The 20,928-nt window shown below is 48.7% G+C and overlaps 1 protein-coding gene across 1 annotated transcript in view; it reads left to right on the top strand.

Moving 5' to 3' along the window:
* The window catches only part of Acvr2b (activin A receptor type 2B), a 33,308-nt gene extending 16,944 nt beyond the window's left edge, over positions 1-16,364 (top strand). Inside the window, exons 2-11 of the mRNA XM_059267172.1 lie at positions 4,203-4,410; positions 4,733-4,842; positions 4,966-5,117; positions 5,195-5,338; positions 8,724-8,867; positions 9,087-9,235; positions 11,167-11,281; positions 12,678-12,816; positions 12,902-13,032; positions 13,550-16,364. Of these exons, the coding sequence (XP_059123155.1) occupies positions 4,203-4,410; positions 4,733-4,842; positions 4,966-5,117; positions 5,195-5,338; positions 8,724-8,867; positions 9,087-9,235; positions 11,167-11,281; positions 12,678-12,816; positions 12,902-13,032; positions 13,550-13,744 (1,487 nt within the window). The 3' untranslated portion in view covers positions 13,745-16,364. The remainder of the gene's footprint in view (positions 1-4,202; positions 4,411-4,732; positions 4,843-4,965; positions 5,118-5,194; positions 5,339-8,723; positions 8,868-9,086; positions 9,236-11,166; positions 11,282-12,677; positions 12,817-12,901; positions 13,033-13,549) is intronic.
* The last annotated feature ends 4,564 nt before the right edge of the window (positions 16,365-20,928 follow it).

The raw sequence follows: 20,928 nt of genomic DNA on the forward strand, positions 1-20,928 counted from the left end.
TTTATAAATCCCATGATTACCAGCCTACTCTGTGCTATGACATTAGTTCATCCATGAAGTAAGGGCCCCTATCTCTTAAAGCACCCCCCCCCCTTTTGCATTGAGGATTAAGTTTTCAATACAAGTCTACACACAGTTGCAGTCCAGGGAGGCTAAGACAGGAGGGTCACAAGCCCGAGGCCAGCCAGGGACACAGAATGAGATTCTTCTAGAAAAAGAAGCAAACAAAACATTGGTAGCATTTGAATCCCAAAATGATTAGAAATGTCCATGTTTTGGTGTGTGATATGTCCCCTGTAAGCTCATGTGTTGGAATACTGTTTCCCACTGGTGGTGCTGTGTTCAGAGGTTCTGGAGCCTTTGGGAACCACGGCTTAGCTGGAAGAAGTGGGTCACTGCAGGTGGCCTTAAGGTGTGGTAGCTCAGCCCCACCTCAAGCCTTGTCGCTGCTTCCTGACGCACCCCAATGAGCAAGCGTCCTCCTGCCTTGCCGTGGCTGCAAGCACCCTTGCAGACTTCCCTCAAAAGGTAGCTAATATACCTAGACTCAAGAACCCATTATAGCAGCAAAAAAAGCAATCTTGGCTGTATAAACCACAAATAATGTTTTAGAGATAGATACAGGCAGCAAAAATATTAAATACTGAATATGATGCATTAAAAGTTTATTCCCAATGAAGATCAATTATTAATGAAAACTGAAAGGTGATGGAGTTAAACCAGTCACTTCCGGGAGAGATGGTGGGAAGGCTCATTAACTCAGCCTTCCCGCCTAAGAGCTACACTTCAGCGACTAGCTTACACTAGTTTAGGAGTGAACCTTAGCTTCCCAGCCAGAAGTGGCAGCACAGGGTATTTTAGAAGGTAATCCTTGTTGGCCAGCATGTGGCTAGTTTGCATGAAGTGCAGTGTTTGATCACCAGAACTGCAAGGGAAAAAGAGAAATGAGAAAACACAAATTTAAACCATGAGTGCGTTAGGACTCACGTCTGGTTTTAAGAAAGAAGCATTAGATTGAATGATAGAAAATAAAAGTGGGTAGAAAGCCTTAAAATGAAAGTTGGGAAATAAATTGAGAAAACACTACAAGAAATGTCCTGGGCACGTTAGCACCAGAGGTGTTTTTTTTTTTTTTTTTTTTTTTTTTTTTTTTTTTTTTTTTTTTTTTTTTTGTGTGTGTGTGTGTGTGTGTTTTGACAGCATGACAAGCGGCAAGGGGGTTACTGTGCAGTTATAAACAGGTTACTCCCAAGGACATAGACTTTCCTCGACATAGGGAAGAGGGATGACAGTCGTTCCCAGGAAAGGTTTGTAGTCGGGAAGGTGCCATGTGTGTCACGGGAGCCTGGATGAGGTTGTGACTCAGTGAGGCTGCTTGAAAACTGGAGAAGAATTTAGCAATATCTACCGAGTCGAAGGTGCTTAGCCTCAGCATTTTTGAGAGGGAATGCCCACAAAGGAGCCCACGAAGGTGGTAAAGCTTCGTAATGCTTTGCTTATGGCACTGCTAGATGTACGTAATCTGAGGGTCCAGCCAGAGAGCAGATGAAGTTAGGGTGAGGTCACTCTGCCGGCCAATGGCTCTAAAGCACAGGAATTTCAGGGAGTGGCTTCCAAAGAGCCACCGTACTTCAGTTCTGTCGTCTGTGAAGTGGCCCACTCAGGGTTCTCATGCTTTGTAGTGCCAAGTGGGTGTCAGTCCGGATGGCACACAAACACAGGTGGAACTCGGAGATCCGCCTGCCTCTGCCTCCTGAATGCTGAGATTAAAGGCGTGTGCCACCTCCGCTAGTTGAGTAACGATTTTTTTTAAAAAAGATTTATTTCTGTTTTACGTGTATTGGTACTTTGCATGCATGTGTATCATGTATGCATTGCCCGTGGAGGCCAGAAGAGGGCATTGGATCCCCTGGAACTGGAGTTACAGGTGGTTGTGAGCTACCACGTGGATGCTGGGAACCAAACCCAGCCCTCTGCAAGAATGTAACCACTGAGCCACGTCCCCAGCCCCAGGGTAGAGGAGTCTAAGATAAACGCCACTGCGGGTGTTCATGCACGTGGGCTGTGTGCATCACATGCTCCTCATACTGTAGCCTCATCTCCCCCCCCCCCCCCCCCCCTTCTCTCCTTTAGGTTCCCTGTTCCTAGCTGCCTTGGCTGTGGTCCTGGGACTGGTGGAAATGTAGCTGTGTAGGGGTCTCTCTTGTTGGGATGGGTGAGCAGGCAGGGCCAGTTGGGGAGACTCCTGACCTGGCTGCAGGGGATGTGGGCGGGAGGCCTTCATCTATTAAAAGGCTAGGTGGCCTTGTGGTTGGAATTTTGCCATAGGCTATAAATAGCCGGTGTGAGAGTGTGAAGAAAGGGAGCCAGGGAGGAGAGAGGAAGTGGGCGGCCCCTGGGTCTCCAGCTGGCACTAGCCTGGGTGTGGTGTGGGAGGGGTGTGGAATGTCACATGGGATGCAAAGCTTGCCGGCAGGCTTGGTGTGAGGCCTGGACTGGAAGGATCTCCACAGCTTTAGGAAGCAGGCTGTCAGTCACTTCTCCATAATGTGGCTAGGTGACTTGCCCCAGGTACACAGCTGTGAAGAAGCTGCTCTGTAGGGTTTGCTGTGAGCAGGCCTGGTCAGTTGCTCAGGTGACATCCTGAGCCTTTGGGCCCTACCTAGAGCCTTGATGTGGATTTCCCAGGAAGTGCAGAGGGGCTCCTGCCTGACAGTAGCCTGAGAGAGGAGCTAGGCCAGCCTCAGGCCCGCTCTGTTTATGTTCCCCTGTGACTCCTCACCCTGAACAAGGGGCTGATTGTTGTCCAAATGGAGGTGGATGCTCTCCTGAGCTGGAGGTTGAACCTAGGACACCGTGAAGCCAAACATCCGTGGAGCCCTGGGTTCACCCTAAGCCTGCATAGCCGGTGTGTGCTTCATATTGAAGCCATCTGTTCTTAGCCCTTCCTTTCTCTAAGTAGTGCACCCACAGCGCTCTGCCCTTGTGTATCTACCCCATCTGTTTGGGGTCAGCCTTCCAGTCTTGTGGGGGAAGCTGGGCACTAGGAGGACACATACAATAGCCTTCTGTGTCTCAGCCAGGCACAGAGATGTATGTCTTTAATCCCAGCAGAGGCAGGCTGATCTCTGTGAGTTTGAGACCAGTCTGGTCTACAGAGTGAGTTCCAGGACAGCCAGGGCTACACAGAGGAACCTTGTTTTGAAAAACCACACACACAAACAATAATATTATTTCTACTTCTCATACAAGTGTTCATGGTGCCGATGCTGTCACCTTGTCCTGGGGATTGTTGGGGTTATTTTACTCACACTCTGGATGTGTCGAATAGCCCCTGCTACCATGGCTGCTGTTGTTCAGTGGGACTCCAGGTTGGAGAGAAGCAGGTCTGTACCTGGGCTGGGTACTAGCTCAACTGCCAGCTACTGCCACAGTAGCCTGGGGTATGCAGGCAATAAAGGTGCCACCCAGGCTCCTGGCACCTTTGGAAGCTGGGGTGCTCGTGGGCCGAGGTGCAGAGGGGCTGAGTTAATGCGATTTCCTTTAGGGTTTCTAGGGTTCTAGAAGTGAGGTAGTAAATCCACCCCTTGTTGAGAGGTCCTGTGAGGTACCAAGACAGCCTTCTTTGGTGCTGTGTACTCTTTCTTATCCTACATCTGTAGGTTCATGGGGTCATTGTGGGCAAAACGGTTGGGACTGTGGCTTGTTAGTACGGTTGATGAGAAAGATGGATTGGGTGAATGAGGCTACACTAAGTCGGCACGTTCAGCCATCTAGATGGAACTTCTGTTGGGGAAAGAACATGCAAGAGTGGATGGAGTGTCTGGGGGTGTTGGCCAAACCCAGCTGCAGAGTTGGTCTGTGATTGCAGCTTATCTTTCCTGTCTGAGAGAAATGCCCCTTGGTGACCCTGAGCTTACCCCTTTTCAGAAGGCTTAGATATTCTGCAGTACCAGGCGAGCACCGGGCAAGAACAGTGCAGGAAGGCTCCTCCTCCCTGATTACTGGCCGGTGTGGGCAGGGGACTGAGGAAGAAAAACTAGTCTGGTCTTTCTAAGAGCTGTTAGATGTGTGGGTTGAAGGGGTTCAGCATCGAGGGCAGAGGGGTGAGTTAGTGTCTCCTACAGGTGCCTTCAGCACGGCCTCGTTCACCGGTTACAAGCCACTGGCATCTGCTCAGCGTCTCTCCTCTCTGGGCACAGGTTCCGGGCGCGGGGAGGCTGAGACTCGGGAGTGTATCTACTACAATGCCAACTGGGAGCTAGAGCGCACCAACCAGAGCGGCCTGGAGCGCTGCGAGGGCGAACAGGACAAGCGTCTGCACTGCTACGCCTCCTGGCGCAACAGCTCCGGCACTATCGAGCTGGTGAAGAAGGGCTGCTGGCTGGATGACTTCAATTGCTACGACAGGTAACTTAGGCTGGGGCGCGCTCCCACTGCTGAAGCCTGCCCGTGCTCTCCACCCCCTGATCGCAGGATGTCTGAGCTGGAAACCGGCTTCCGAGGCAATGCCCAGGATCCCAAGCCCTTGTACTGGTGTTTGCTCCCCTCAGTTCAGGTTTCAGTGCCTGGCTGTGCCTGGCTGTCCGTCTTAGACGTGGGTCACTGTATAGCGGAAGTGGGTTCACCCACCTGCTGGTGTTCGCTGGAGCTGCTCTGTCTGTGGGGAGGGGCCTGGGACAGCCTTGCCTTCCCTGCCCTGGAGTTTGTAACATGGACTCTGGGCTTGCAGGCAGGAGTGTGTGGCCACTGAGGAGAACCCCCAGGTGTACTTCTGCTGCTGTGAAGGCAATTTCTGCAACGAACGCTTCACCCACTTGCCAGAGCCTGGGGGCCCAGAAGGTGAGGAGCCCGTGGAAAGAAGGAAAAATGGGACACTCTGGCGCCAGGGGGGAGTGGTTGCAGGGCCTTCTGGAGGGTTGGAGTGGGCGGGCTGTGTGACACAGGGCTCCATGTGTCCCCCAGTCACGTACGAGCCACCCCCGACAGCCCCCACCCTGCTCACGGTGCTGGCCTACTCGCTGCTGCCCATTGGGGGCCTCTCCCTTATCGTCCTGCTGGCCTTCTGGATGTATCGCCATCGCAAGCCTCCCTACGGCCATGTGGACGTCCATGAGGTGAGGCGGTGTCAGTATGGGACAGGGCAGGGAGGAGGAATGGCTGGGCAGACTCCCATTAGCCCTTGCTTTCCCAGGATCCTGGGCCTCCGCCCCCATCCCCGCTGGTGGGCCTGAAGCCACTGCAGCTGCTGGAGGTCAAGGCTCGGGGTCGCTTTGGCTGCGTTTGGAAGGCTCAGCTCATGAATGACTTTGTAGCTGTAAAGATCTTCCCTCTCCAGGTGAGCTGCTGGGGGCATCCAGGCCATCTTCTCTCACTGTGGTCTTCGGTAGAGTCTCAACCATAGGGCCATCCACGCTCCTGATCACGTGGTGAGAGTCCATCAGAGGATTAGGGTCAGATGCTGCCAAACTTGGACCCATGTTGGTTTGGGGTTTTGCTGTTACTTCTGTGTATGTGACTTACACATTCATGTAGGCACAGGTGTGTGTGTGGAGGCCAGAGTTTGACACTTGAGTGTTTTCCTTTATTGCACTCCACCTATTTTTTTTTTTTTTTTTTTGAGACAGAGTTTCAGTATGTAGTCCTGGCTGGCTTGGAACCCACAGAGATCTACCTGCCTCCACCTCCCACATGCTAGAATTAAAGGTGTGTATCACCATGCCTGGCTTTCCACCTTTTACAAATTTTTTATTTTTTGTAGTCGGATGTCTTCCTGTGTCCCACCTGGTCTCTGCAGCCACTCAGTCCCAAGTAACACACAGAGGCTTATATTAATTACAAGCTATATGGTCTATGTCTCAGGCTTCTTGCTAGCTAGCTCTTTCATCTTAAATTAACCTATTTCTATTAATCTGTATGTTGCCAGGTGGCCATGGTGTTACCGGTCTGCTGGCATCTTGTTGCTCCTTGGGCAGCAGGCTGGCGTCTCTCCTGACTCCACCCTTCTTGTCTCTGTCTTCCATTTGAATGTACCGCCTAACCTTATTCTGCCTTGCCATTGGCCAAACAGCTTAATTTATCAACCAATGAGAGCAACACATATTCACAGTTATAGAAAGACATCCCACAGCACTTTCCCTTTTCTATCTAATCAAAAGGAAGGTTTTAACTTTAAATAGTAAAATTATATATAACAGTTATCAAGCAAGAATTACAGTTACAATATCTAGTCTATCTGTATTTGATAAAATTAAAGAAAATATTCTATCATCAATCCTATATTTGTGAGTCTAAAGTTTTATATTTAATTTACCTTTTATCATAACTAAGGAAAACTATAATTATAATTATCAGTCTTCAACTCCATCAAAGACCCTAGCAGGATATAATATTACCTAAGTAAACAAGAAGTGCATTGTAAGCAACTTCCAAAACTCTAGAAATGACAGAGACATCTGGCTGCCTGGACAGTAACCCAGAGTTCCTCTGCAACATTGGGGCATCTATCTTCAGCCTACAGGCCTAGAGTCTCTGGAAGACTTTTTAGTGAAGTAGGAAATTTGAAAGATTGTCTCGCCTATTGGCAAAGTTCATCAGTCGCTTTCCTCTGTGTCCTGCAGAATGTCTGGCAGTATCTTCTGTGAAGCAGGAACCTGAAGGACCATCTCACCCTGTTTAGGCAAAGTATAGTGGTTATTTTCCTATGGGTTCTGTATGTTCAGTTTATACAGCATACTGTCAAGCAGTCCAGGCAAGAGCAATTTCTTGTCCTAGTGGCCAGTTTTGCCAAGAAGAAGAAAAACTCCATATGGAGTGTCTTCAATGCCCATCTTCCTCTTTGAAGTAAATTGGTCCTGCCAGAAGCAGACATGTCTCACTGTCCAGAAAAGTCTTAGTTTTAAAACATTTTAAATGCCATATTCTGTAGGCCTTTGAAGTATTTGAAGATTACCTACCTAATTGAAATATATCTATGTATACCTAGAAAACTTAACTAACGTGACTATCAGTTTGCTTATCATATATGAATAATTATTAATCTGCATTTCTTAATTATACATTATAATTTTAAATGAATTACATAAACATAATACCTTAAACAAGAGTTTATATATATATACAGTACATATACAAGAAATATATATACAGTATTACAAAATTAACTTTAAATTTGTATCAATAAGCTAAAATCAATAGCAATGTGAAACAATTCAAACAAGTTGTTGCTCTTTAAAAGTAGATTCAATAATCTACCCTTTCATCCTATCATATCTGTATCTCTTTTTCTTCTTTAGAAAGAGATTGCATTTATAATTAACCTCCTTTAAATAAAAATAAACATTTATAAATAATATTTTGAGAATCTGGGCATAGCTTTTCATACTAATTCCTGCTGATTGGGGGTGCTAGCAATCTTATGGGGATCCTGAGAAAAATCAAGATAATGGTCAAGTCCTGGGAAGACCGGCTATAACCTTTGTTGATAGATACCATCTGTCAAGGTTCAGGAGGTCTTGCTTGATCAAATCTGATCCATCTTAACCTGGAACAAATCCACAGTTTCTTTCTTCCTGTGGAAACAAAAGTATAGTCTCTTTTCCAAAGCAACATATCTTTAGATCCAAATTTAGAAGTCAAGATACTTTTAAAATATATCTCCTCTCCTTTTAAGAGGTCACATACAACGGTAACCAACACCACCTCCTTTGGGCAGTATATAGCCCTAGCTATATGTGGGCAGAGCAAATATTATTTATTATGTATACAGTGTTCTGTCTGCATGTATGCCTACTTGCCAGAAGAGGGCACCAGATCTCATTATAGATGGTTGTGAGCCACCATGTGGTTGCTGAGAATTGAACTCAGGACTTTTGGAAGAGCAGCCAGTAGCCAGTGCTCTTAACCTCTGAGCCATCTTTCCAGCCCCCAAATTTTTTATTTTTATTTATTTTGAATAAAAAATATTTATTTTTATGTGTGTGAGTGTTTTGTCTGCATGTATCTGTGTGTACCACATGCATACCTGGAACCTGTGGAGGCCAGAAGAGGGTATTGGATCCTTGGAACTGGAGTTACAGACAATTGTGAGCCTCCATGTATGTGCTGAGAATTGAACCTGGGTACTCAGGAAGAGCAGCCAGTGTTCTTTACCCCAGAGCCACCTCTCCAGCTTCTTACTTTTTAAGTTTTTGGAGACAAGGTCTCTCACTGAGCCTGGAGCTCACTGATTGGATAGACTAGTTTGCAAGCAAGTCCCAGGGACCCTCTGTCTCTGCCCCTCCTGCTTCTAGCACTGGGTCACAGGCTGACGTGATACTTGACTTTATGTAGCTGTTGGAGATCCGAACTTGGGTCTTTGTGCTTGCCAAGCAGGCTCTTTACCTCCTGAGTCATCTCTCCAGTCCCTGGGTTTGGTTTTTGACATTAAGATCTCCTCAGAGGCTTCAGACCCAGGCAATCCCAGTAGTTGTTGCCCAAGACACTTAGAAGATCGAGCACCTGCAGGCTGGCACTGGGCACCTCACTTGGTGTTTGTGATCCCGTTTGTAAATCAGGGTGCTGGTGTCAGCCACCTCGGAGGTTGTGGTTGGCCTGGTTCTCCAGATGCCATTTGCAAGTGCTGGGGCTGGGAAGCCAAGGACTGGGCACGGAGATGGGTGTGTTGGGTGGCTGTGCTGCTGTGGGGCTCTGAGAGGCAAGACTGAGCTGCCTCCCTGCCTCAGGACAAGCAGTCGTGGCAGAGTGAACGGGAGATCTTCAGCACACCCGGCATGAAGCACGAGAACCTGTTGCAGTTCATTGCTGCCGAGAAGCGAGGCTCCAACCTGGAGGTGGAGCTGTGGCTCATCACAGCCTTCCACGACAAGGTGAGCTACACCCACCAGAGAGACCCCAACGGACAGATAGTTCTCATGACCCCTGCCTGTATCAGGTGCACCTCTCTCCCCCAGTCACTTCCATGGCAAGAATCACCACTCTGCCCACTCGGCACTTTTGCAATGAGATGTTCCTCCTGGGACTTGGCTGGGTTGCATCTTGTTCTGCATTTGGAGCCTTTGCCCACAGTCTGTGCTGCCTTCTTTTAGGGCTCCCTCACGGATTACCTCAAGGGGAACATCATCACGTGGAATGAACTATGTCATGTGGCAGAGACGATGTCACGAGGCCTCTCATACCTGCATGAGGATGTGCCCTGGTGTCGTGGCGAGGGCCACAAGCCTTCTATTGCCCACAGGTATCTGGGTTAAGGAGCCCCCCGATATGTGCTGGAGTTGCCCAGAGGGCTGGTGTTAGAAACCAGAGGTGACTCTCCTTCCTGAATGTGTCTGTGGTGTGTGGAAGCAAACCTGGCCTTCCCGTGAGCTGGAGATGGCTAGCTTTCCATGTCAGTGTTCTGGAGCCCTCTACTGGGCATACGAGGAAGTGCTAACTCCTTTAGGAGAGCTGTTCTCAGATTTTGGTCAAGACCATTTTGTATCCTTAAAAGGACTCTATTTCCACCGGGCGGTGGTGGCACACGCCTTTAATCCCAGCACTCGGGAGGCAGAGCCAGGTGGATCTCTGTGAGTTCGAGGCCAGCCTGGACTACCAAGTGAGTTCCAGGAAAGGCGCAAAGCTACACAGAGAAACCCTGTCTCGAAAAACCAAAAAAAAACCAAACAAACAAACAAAAGAAGGACTCTATTTATCTAATCTATGTAGGTTATGTTTGCTGATGTTTACTGGTGTACAACAGGTGTGTTTGGTTATGTATCATGATGATGACATTATACTGGGATTGAAGGCAAATGGTATATTATTACAAAAATGATTTGACCTCACAGGGCTCTTAAAACTGTCTTGGGGGGTTGGGGATTTAGCTCAGCTCTGACAAAAACAAAAAACAAACAAACAAAAAAAACTGTCTTAGGATCTTTTAGGACTTCTGAGCCACATCTTTTTTTTTTTTCCCCCCAGACAGGGTTTCTCTGTGTAGCCCTGGCTGTCCTAGAACTCACTCTGTAGACCAGGTTGACCTTGAACTCTGAGATCCACCTGCTTCTGCCTCCCAAATGCTAGGATCAAAGGCATGTACCACCACCACTCGGCCATACTTTTGTTTTTTGAGTTAGCGTTTCATTAAGTAGCTCAGGCTATCCTTGAACTCATGACTCCTACAGCCTTCCAGACTCTGGGCTTGTAGACATGAGCCATCATGCCAGCCTTGAGTCACTCCTTAAGAACCACCTAGTTAACTTGGTACTGTTGTGTGCTATTAAATGGTACACAGTGGGGCTGGGTGGGTAGTGCACACCTTTAATCCTAGCACTAGGGAGGCAGGAGCAGATGGATCTCTGAGTTCAAGGCCAGCCTGAACTACATAGTGAATTCTAGGTCACCCAAGGCCACACATCGAGACCTTTCTCAACCTCCCCCCGCACCCCAACCCCCCAAAGAAGACACTGTTCCAAACGCTCAAGAAATGTCAACTCACTGAACCTTGTTCCGATAGGTGAGGTGGAGCTGTCCTTGGCCCCACCGCACAGATGATGGAATAATAGTAGATGCAGCTGAATCAAGGCCCCACAGCTACTTCAGTCTGTGACTGACGGAGGGGCTCCTGGTGGTGTTGACATTCGTGACATACATGAGGCAAAGTTGACTCTTGCATGTAGTTCAGCTTAACAACAATGCTTAGTAAGTGTTGGGGTGAGCTGACGAATCTGTAGTCCTCAGTTTAATGTTCACAGCAAGGCTGCGATAGAAGCTGGGATAACTGAGGACCGCAGAGCTGAGAGCCTGCACACACTCTTGCTCTGCTCTGCCTGTGCAGCTTTGGCAAACTAATTTTAAATTCTTGCTCCATTCCAAATATTGTAAACTTCTCGGAAGACTCATGTGCCCTCTGAGAATTTACTGTCTGGCTTTTAGAACTGTGGTATAGGGTCTGCCCAGCCACCAGGATGGGACCTGCTTGCAGGCTCCAGCAGAAGCCTTCCAGAGAAGGCGGGTGAGGGACTCCCAAGCAGTTTTGCCTCCTGCCCCACAGAATTGGGGATGGTTGAGCTGCAAGCCCCAGCTCTAGTACTTTGAGAGCCGTGTTGAAAAGAGGATCATGATCCGTCGTCGACTGGAGGCAGGCTGGGTCTTGATGCTGGGCTTCAGCGAGCCTGTTGGTCTCCACAGGGACTTCAAAAGCAAAAATGTGCTGCTGAAGAGTGACCTCACTGCTGTGCTGGCAGACTTTGGCCTGGCCGTTCGGTTCGAGCCAGGGAAGCCTCCAGGGGACACCCATGGGCAGGTAAGGAGTCTGGGTGGCAGGAGTAGGGGCTGGCATAGGGCTGATGCTCAGGGGATCAGCTGGAGCAACTTTGGAGCTACCCGGGAACTTAGAACCAGGGCTCTTGTCTCACCAGCTGGGAAACCAAGGCCTGGAGGTTGGCGACGCTTCCTCTGGCCAGTCAGCTGAACAATCCAGGCTCCCCATTTGGGCTTCAGCCACTCCTCCTTGTATGTCAGTCTTTCTCTTTCTGTTGTAATCATTTATTTTTAAAAAATACCTTTAGGGTGTGTGTGTGAGCTTGCTCACGTGCTTTAGTTAGGGGACAACTTTAGGAAGCCAGTTATTTTTTTCAGAGCCTGTGGGTTCCTTGGATTGAACTCTGGTTGTCAGGCTTGACAACAAGCAGCTTTACCCTGGAGCCACCCACCTGCCCTCAGTTGTAATTACTAAGTGAGATAAAATGAGAGGAAAGGTGCTGAGAATCCCAACCAAATGCCTACAAGAAGCAGTGAAAAACTAAGCCAGCAAGTCATTCTGGAGAGTCACTTGGTGTTTTTAAATGTATTCTCACTGTTTTGTTTCGGCCTCTTAAATGTTGCTTTATTTCCTTACTTAGCATGTGTTTTCCCATTTGAATGTGGAAGCCTGAGGTAGTCACTGGGCATCTTCCTGGGTCATCTGCCACCTTGATGTTAAGGCTGGGTCTTCCGCTTGAGCCTAGAGCTCACCAGTTGGTCCAGCCAGCTGGCTCCGGGACCCCCGCTCTGTCTCCCAGGTGTTGCAGGCAGGCTGTATTTATGTGGATTCTAGATATTTTTTTTTTTTTAGATATATTTATTTATTATGTATACAGAAGAGGGCGCCAGATCTCATTACAGATGGTTGTGAGCCACCATGTGGTTGCTGGGAATTGAACTCAGGTCCTCTGGAAGAGCAGTCAGTGCTCTTAACCTCTGAGCCATCTCTCCAGCCCGGATTCTAGATATCTTAATCGTCCATTTCCACACTTGAGTGACAAGTACCAGAGGCACTAAGCCGTCTCTTCACTCCCTTGTTTACTAGAGGGTCTCTCTGTGTAGTTCAGGCTGGTCTGAACTCTTGACTCTCTTGCCTCACCTTCTAAGTGTCTGGCTTTGCTTCAGGTATTAATCTTGTAGAGTCCAAAGCCTCAGAACAGCTTGTTGGGATGCTCAAGGACCAGTGTAACTATTTCCTCAGTGCTGTCTCCATTTGTGATATTTTTACAGTTATCATCAGATAGAATCTTAACTGATGGAGTAGGGCTTTGCCTCAGAGGCTTTGTGTTTTGAATTCCTCTGTCTTCACCTGTCTGTGCACACAGGCTACGGTTCTCCCGGCTTAGTGTGTGTTTGAGTGGTCTCTGGAAACCCTGTCCTCCCCTGTCTTCATGTAGGTTGGCACTAGACGGTACATGGCCCCTGAGGTGCTGGAGGGAGCCATCAACTTCCAGAGAGACGCCTTCCTGCGCATCGACATGTACGCTATGGGGCTGGTGCTGTGGGAGCTTGTTTCTCGTTGCAAGGCTGCAGATGGTGAGTGGATTGGCAGCCCTGGGTGTCCTGGGTTGGGAACCAGGAGCTGGGCCTTGTGTGATCTCACCAGCCTCTCACCTCTCAGGGCCTGTTGATGAGTACATGCTGCCCTTTGAGGAGGAGATTGGCCAACACCCTTCACTGGAGGAACTGCAAGAGGTGGTTGTCCACAAGAAGATGAGGCCTGCCATTAAGGATCACTGGCTGAAGCATCCGGTGAGGGAGCTGGGTTCTGGAGACTTTTGGGGAGAGGAAGGGGAGGGGACCTGCCTTGTATGTCAGGAGCCTAGGAACAAGGGAAAGCTGCCATGTTCCCTAGACCCTAGGGAGGTATCTCTGAGGTTGTGGGGAATAAGGTAGGCCTTGGCGTCCCTCTTGTCCCCACTGTGGCTCAACTGCTAAAGTTGGACCTTTGTGTTTGGGCTTTGCATACAATTTGATTTGAGTCTGGTGCTCCAAGGCTAGCAGCTGCATCTGCCCCGGGGTGCAGGAGTTCCTCTTCTTCCTGTGTTGAAGTTTAGTGAACATTCCCCTGGGGCTCTAAGGGAGGCCCAGACTCTGGGGTGACTAACGGGGGCAGGGGTCTGGGGGCCTGCAATCCGCAGCCTTCTAATTGACCTGCAATGGCTGTGACTAGGTCATGGGCTCTCTCTGATCCCCTGACACATCGTCACTGCTGCCCTCACTACGGAGCCCTAACAGGCATTCTTCTCTCTCTCCCACTGCTCTGCAGGGCCTGGCCCAGCTCTGTGTGACCATTGAGGAGTGCTGGGACCATGATGCAGAGGCTCGCCTTTCTGCAGGCTGTGTGGAGGAGCGGGTGTCCCTGATCAGGAGGTCGGTCAACGGCACTACCTCGGACTGTCTCGTCTCTCTGGTGACCTCTGTCACCAATGTGGACCTGCCCCCTAAAGAGTCCAGCATCTAAGCCTAGGATACGAGTGTCTCTCCAGACTCAGTGGATCTGAAGAAAAAAGGAAAAAAGTTGTGTTTTGTTTTGGAAATCCCATAAAACCAACAAACACATAAAATGCAGCTGCTATTTTACCTTGACTTTTATTATTATTATAATTATTATTAATAATATTATTTTTGGATTGGATCAGTTTTTACCAGCATATTGTTCTACTGTATTGCAAACAGCGGACACGTCAGCAGGCGTTGAGGTGCTGAGCTGTGAACGCAGAACCAGCGCCATGCTGCAGAGCCTCAGCCACCTCCTGACCTTCGGGATCCATTTCCGCCAGCGTTCTCTTTGTCGTCTCGAATCTGTAACACAGAGAAACCCGTCTCCTGTCTTAGGAAACTCAATGCTGCAATCTCTACTAGAGGAACCTTTGAAGACTGTTACATGAACATACCCTTCCTCAGAAGAGGGTCCCCCACCCTTTACTTTGTGTTTCTCCCTTTCCAGGCAGTGAGCTTAAGAAATGGCAGATGTGTCTTCATGGAGCTAGTGGGTGTCATCCTGACCCAACAGAGGGAAACTGAGATGAGGAGGATGCTTTAGACTGACGTTGGAAGGGAGGATGTTCTGGGGAGGGTTTGGAGCAGAGCTACACTGGACGTGGGCACATTTGGAGCAACACTCTTGGTATGGAGGCTGTTTTCTCAGGTAACAAGGGATTGAGGGTAAGGACTTATGGGGCCGAGCAGTAATAATAGCAAGCACAGGGTCTGGAGAAAGTCCAGGAGCAGGGCCAGGCTGCCCCCCTGCCCAGTTTCTTCCCACTGACATGGGCTTGGCCTTGCTCGTGTGTTAGAACTGGGGGAGGATGTGACAGTTTAGTGGACACTCTTCATTAGACATGATGCTGTAGATCTCTTTCATGGAGGAAATACTGAACTGCAGTTTCTTCTTGGCAGTTTGGGGAAATGCCCGTGGTGGCCCAGGGGATCCCTGGGTGGGGACCTTGCTGGCCTGCCGCTCTGGCTTGACCCCATGCAGCGGAATTACTGACTCCTTTCTGAGGCTCATGGACATGGCTTTCTCCAGACCCTTTAAAGTGGTGCATATTCTAAAACTGTTTTTCTATTACGCCATAACCTTGCTCCAGGCGCTGAATGTTCCTAATGCTGCTGTTTCGACATTGGAATTTTTTTTTTTTTTAATTTATGAACCATGCTAATTCTTTTTCAGACAGAACACACACATCCACATATATACACATACTTTACTGTGTGGCTTCCGAGGTTTAAATTTTAAAAGTAAAAGAAGTAACTTCACGACCACAGACCACCTCAAACCAGAAATACCTCAGAATTTTCTACTTGTGTACGTTTTATTAATTATATATTTTGTTAGTTGTGTTGTCTTGTAGGAAGTATATTTTAATGTAAGTTGGCTTTTATGACAAGGAAGTTTAAAAGAAATAGAGAAAAAGAAAAAAGTTTGTGTCTTCTAGTCAGGACTACCATTTTTGTTTGATAAAAGCTCCCTTGTAAATAATTGTTGTCAGCTGTAGGTGGCTGTCTGAGCTGAGTCTGGGCATTCGTCATCTCTGTCTTGAGGGTAGGCCACTTCCTCCTAGGTTGCTTAGAGGGTCAGGTGTTGTTCCATAAGTCCCCTGGGTAGTATTCAGGATGACACCCCTATTTTAACTTGGCAGAACCACAGCCCTCAGACCCCCTCAGTAGTTCTTGAGGGTTAATTCCTTGGGCAGCAGGTAGACTCTAGCGCCTGTCACTGTGCCGTGAAGTCTGGGAGGGCACAGCTCACGGCTGGGCAGCCGCTCCCCTCAGCATGTCGTGTGTGGTGCCTGGGGCAGCCCTGGGCTTGTTCTTTTCTGTGGGTATTTGTGCACAGGGTGCTGAGGAAGGTCTGCTGGCTTCCCCCTCAGACCTTGGCCTTTGTCTCCGTGGATCACTGTGGGCTGGCCAGGTAGGTAGGGAGACATGTACTTTGTTTCTGTGAGTTATGTGTGACCCTCCTCCCCCATTTGATTTTGTGCTATGGTATTTTCTTCTCTCAGAATACTTTTTTCTAGCAAAACAGGTCTTACAGCAGTTGCTTTTCTTTTCACTTCTTTTTTTAAGGAGCTTTAAATATTTATTGAAAAGTGCCATATCTGCTTCCGTTAGCTTTCTCCTCAGGCAGTGGGGACCTCTGCTTTTAACAAACAAACCACTAAGAAATGTAGTGACTTAGCTGCAGGAGTGACCCAGTCACCAGTCACACGATGTGCCAAACAGTAAACCCAGCTTCCCTGTGTGACCTTGTGACCTGGGTGGGCTTCTCTTGTGTGCTGGTCTGCTTGTCATAAGCATCCTGGCCTGGCTGAGCTCTGGTGTGGGACATCCCAGTCATGACACATTGCAGGCAGGGCAGGCCTGATACCTTTTCTGGGGGTGGCCCCCCTCTTTGCTGACCCTGTGTCCAGCCACAGCAGTGTCCATGTCAGGCTTTGCATCGGAATGGAGTGTCAAGAGGTGGAACCTGTTTGCTGTGGCCTAGAAAAGGGAGAGTCTGGGTGGTGGTGTCTGAGAATAGGGGCTGGAGACCTCCTTGAGCTTCAGGTAACACACTCAGGTGCTCATGCTGGAAGCTAGGTGATCTCCCAGGGTGTGGCCTGGAAACTTGGGTGGCCTTTGTTTTTCTTTTTCTCTTTCTTTCTCTCTTTCTTTCTTTCTTTCTTTCTTTCTTTCTTTCTTTCTTTCTTTCTTTCTTTCTTTTTTTCTCTCTTTCTCTCTCTCTTTCTTTTTCTTCTTCTTCTTCTTGTGTCTAGTTGGGTCAAGGGGCCTCTGCCTTGCGTTTTCCCACAGGTTTCATATCACTTCCCTTCTAGTCTCCTCTCCCCAAAGCTTTTTGGAAGACTGAGGAAGTCCGTGTGTGTGGAAAGGGATGAGATAAGTCAGGAGAAATGGCTAGAGATGCTTTCTTCTTCGACACTGCATGTTGTGGTCCCAACAGGCTCCTGTGGCAGTGGGCTTTGGTGGAGAATGTTCTGGTTAAAATACCTGTGATAATAGGCAGTCATTTGTTGCCAGAGATTTCTGTGAATATGTCAGAGAAGGACAAAAGAGGCAAGGACAGGGCTGCTGAGTTGTGGAGCTCTGCAGAGAACCCTCATTGACGGGATGGCAAGGAAGCCTAGGAACAGTCATTGGCATCTGGGCTGACGGGCTGGCCTGGCACCATGGACACCAGATGCAAGGGCAGGTGCTGGGTCTTCTGCTCACACATCCACAGCAAAGGGCAGATCTGTTTCTCATCACTAGGCTACCAGGCTTGCTGGGTGGAGCTGGGCCAGCCTTCCCGACTGGGCTTGAGCTTCTAGCACAGTGTGTGGGCTGCCACTCTGCTCCCTGGAGTTGACCACACCCTTGGCCCTCTCTGTCTTGCTGCTCTGCCCTGGGGCTTGGGCTTTATGAATGGTTTTAATTGGTAGCCAGCCTACAAATATTTGATGTTTGCCATGTGCTTTTTGGCTCAGAAAGCCTGTCATGTGGTGGTTTCTATGCTTAGCCACTTAGGTGAAGAAGTGACTGTTTCATCCAGAGCTAGAGAACTGGATGGCTCTCTTACACACAGAATTTTACCTGTTTAGTGTGTGGAGTTCCTGGTGTGTACTGCTGGGTAGGAGGATATCTTGTTGGTTTTTCCTATATAATAATACAGCAAAGCTACTGTATTAGAAGTTGAATTCCCTCCGTTGTTCTCAAGACCTTCTTCATTAGATACGTCCCCGAATCAGAGCAGTTTCCAGTTCATTCAGCTTGATCCCAAGCATCAGCTATTTCATCTTTTTGGACTTTTGGTAGCACAGCTTTGGAGAGATGATCAAGCCCTGGTCTACATTTCAGGAGTGGTAGATGACGCCTTTCCCAGAAGTTCAGCATGCTCTCTGACCATCCATCTGCTAACTAGAGAAACAGCCAGAAAGGATGGTGGTAAGGTGTCCCTTTTCTCTCAGCTTGGGTGACTTCAACTCCCCTTCATCACTGGCCGTTTGCAAAGACTAAGTTGGGAAGTACTCAGCAGCTGGCTTGTTCGGCCTGGTGACAGATTTCAATCTCAGCTAACACTGGCCCAGTAATTCAGCTGATGAGTTTTTCACCGTCTAGATGATAAACTTTCTATGCATTCAGGATTCAATGCATAGCTCCATATGCGCAATTCTGGGTAGCTGTGTAGCCAGCAGCCCTACTGTGAATGTACCCCAGACCTCTAGGAGGTTTAGGGAAGTGTTTTGGGATAATGATTTAGTTTTATAGGAAAAATAAATTAAGTTTAAAACACTTCCTTGGGAATCAATTAGTTGATTCAACCACATTTAAAAAATTAGTTCAAAAGGCCTGTAAACTATCAATACATCAGCCCAAGTTTTTTGGTGGGCTATTGGGACTTATTTGTGATTACTCTAAATCACTGTTGGGCTGACAATTTGAATTGAGATCAGGAATGCCTACATCTTTTTTTTTTTTTTTTCCCTAAACCGATTTTTAGCATTTTTCACGCTGGCATCTTCCAGGTGTGAAGGAAGGGAGACTCTGCTCTAGCGGTGCTATGCGTAGCTCAGTAGTGCCCAACCAGCACTACTTCCCCCATCCGTGGCAGCACCTGGCCATGTCTCCCTCAAGAATTAAAATGCATGTTTCCTAAACGCCAGTGTGGGGCAATGGGCTCTGCAGGGCCTCCTGTTCTCCAGGCCAGCGTCTGTGGACTGTCTCAGCTGAGGTAGTGTGTGCAGCCAGATGGCTGCATTCATACGGGGAGATCTGGACCTCTGCAGAGGAGAGGTCCTGTGTTCATTTGTAAACTTTGTGTCTGAGTTTACAGTAGGAGAAGTGTGACCCCATTAGTTTTTTTGGGCAAGCAAAGGCAGGTTTTTTGTGAATGAACAAACCCTGCCTCAAGTCCTTGAGCATCCACGCTTGTTGCACAGGCCCATTCCTGATGCCTGACCACATTGCATCAGTGTTCTTAGCTGGAGTTGTAAATAAAAGAGTAACCGGGTGACAGACACCCCCTTGAAGTTTCACTTTATGAAGTCTAGCGCCACACATGCGTTTGGTTCTGTCACTCGACAGTTGCTCCACACCGTGTGGAGATGGTTTTATACCACAGATTATTTTTATAAACTAGTGAGTTGGAGTGAGAATGCTTCTGTAATCCAAGGCAATGAGCTTTACTTTCAGGATCATGCACACACTGGAGCGTGAGTGCTGGAGCTTAGCGCTTGCACGGGTTCCTGAGTACACTGGCAGCCTGGAGTCCTTTTACGGGTCCCCTTGGCCTAAGCCCCTCTCACAGGGCAGTGATGTCTCTGCCCTGCTCCCTGCCTGTGGAGAGGACAGTGGCTGGGTGAAGGGAGGAGCTTGTCGTGGGTTTGATTTCTGCTGAACAAAGGGTTCTGATGGTGAAAGGTTGTCTGCTCCTTACATAAGAGGGGGTCACGATAGTGGGTTCGGAAGCGATGGGACAGAGCCGTGAAGGAACCGGTCTAGAGAAAGGTTTGGGCTACAGAAGACATTGACGTGGGCATTTGGTGGCCTGAGTTCCACTAACCAGAACTATCTAGGACCAAACAAATTCTTTGGAAACGGTGGGGCACATGGATATAGTGACGGAATTAAGCGGAGAGTTCCCAGGAGTTTTGCCCCTTTTGATCAGGGCTGCTTTCTGCTCTAACTGTTGTGAACCAGGAACCCACAGAGGAAGCTCAGAGGAGGGTGTCTTTCAGATGCCTGCAGAGGGTCTCCGTCAAGGCCTAGGCAGCCTTCATCTCCCCTTGTGGATGGTTGCTTAGATGGGACTTTGCATGGGGTACAGGGAGGAGATAATTCAGTTAAGTCCTTTGTCCCGTGGCCAGTTCTGAGGTCCGGCGGAAGGCCTCTTCCTACCCGCTGCCTGCTGGCTCCAGCCTGCTGCTTAGAGAACTACACTGGACGGGGCCCTCCTGCTAAGAGATCCTTAGTGTGCCCTTTGAAACCAGCTCCGCTCCCTGTTCATCCTGGTTTAGAATGTTGTTCTACTTGGGACACTTAGTTCCAGATCTAGCTGCGTTCTGGAAGCCAGTTCCCCCCGTTCTGGTCCCCATAAAGAACACGTCTGTGCTCTGTGGCCGCCTGTCTTGGAATGTAATTCTGTTGTGCCTTTGTTTTTGTCAGCCACCCCTCAAAAGCAACTGCTGTAAGCTCTCTCCCTGTCTTTTCTAGCCCCGCCCCTTCCCCGTCTCCCCCTTTCCAGCCCCCATTTCTGGATGCACTTGTGTGATCCGGGTACTTTAAGAACCAGTTACCTCAGACCTCGTGTTGAACGGTGTCACCGTCTGGGCCCTCTCGATACTGCTGACTCTTACCACACATGCAGGAGGTCCGCTGAGTGTGGCCACTGACTTGTTTTAAAGCAAAACTCTTCCCAGTGGACCCAGGGGCTTCTGGCAAGCCTGTCCTGGCACTGGGGTGGGGCTGGTTGGGAGTGTCATCCGAACGGTGCTTTCTGTGTCCTGTGTGTTCTGCCATGTTCAGTATTCTCACGTGTCTGAATAGGCAAAGCAACCTAACTGGCTGGTCTCACACGCAAATCAGCTCCAAAGATGAGCTCTTTGTAACACATTTCCAGTCGCTAGAGCTCAGACATAGAGCATTCCTTCAAACAGCAGGGTAGAAGCCCCCCATCCACTGCCACAGTGCGTTCTGGGAAGATGTCTGTAGTATACGTTGCTGTGGAATTAGGCCTTGTGGGATATGGCTGCTTGTCATTTTGATGTATTTTAAATAAATATATATATATATATATTTTTAAAGAGCCTTTTTTACCAGTTCAAAAAGCTTAATTAACCAGCTATCACCACATCTGAATTTTTGTCTCTGGGGCATAGACAGCAGGCTGAGATTAAAAGTGGTAACTCAGCCATGAGCTGCCTGCCCTGGGCTGTCCCGCTGACCATGGGACACCAGGGTCGGCGTGTTCCTGGTGGGTTTTAACTCAGCCTTCTGGGTGTCTGGTGTCGGCCCCCGCTGAGCGGACTGTTGACCTCGGTCCCTGTAAGTGCTTTAGCCTAGTGGGGTTTTCCCAGAGCACTGCCACGAGTTAAGTGTATGAATTTTAGCCAAATAATTTCTCCATAGGGGAAAAGCACGACAGACCAGGGTAGGAAACACTAGTTG

The sequence above is a fragment of the Peromyscus eremicus genome, chromosome 7 (genome assembly GCF_949786415.1).
Source record: "Peromyscus eremicus chromosome 7, PerEre_H2_v1, whole genome shotgun sequence".
NCBI classification, from domain to species: domain Eukaryota; kingdom Metazoa; phylum Chordata; class Mammalia; order Rodentia; family Cricetidae; genus Peromyscus; species Peromyscus eremicus.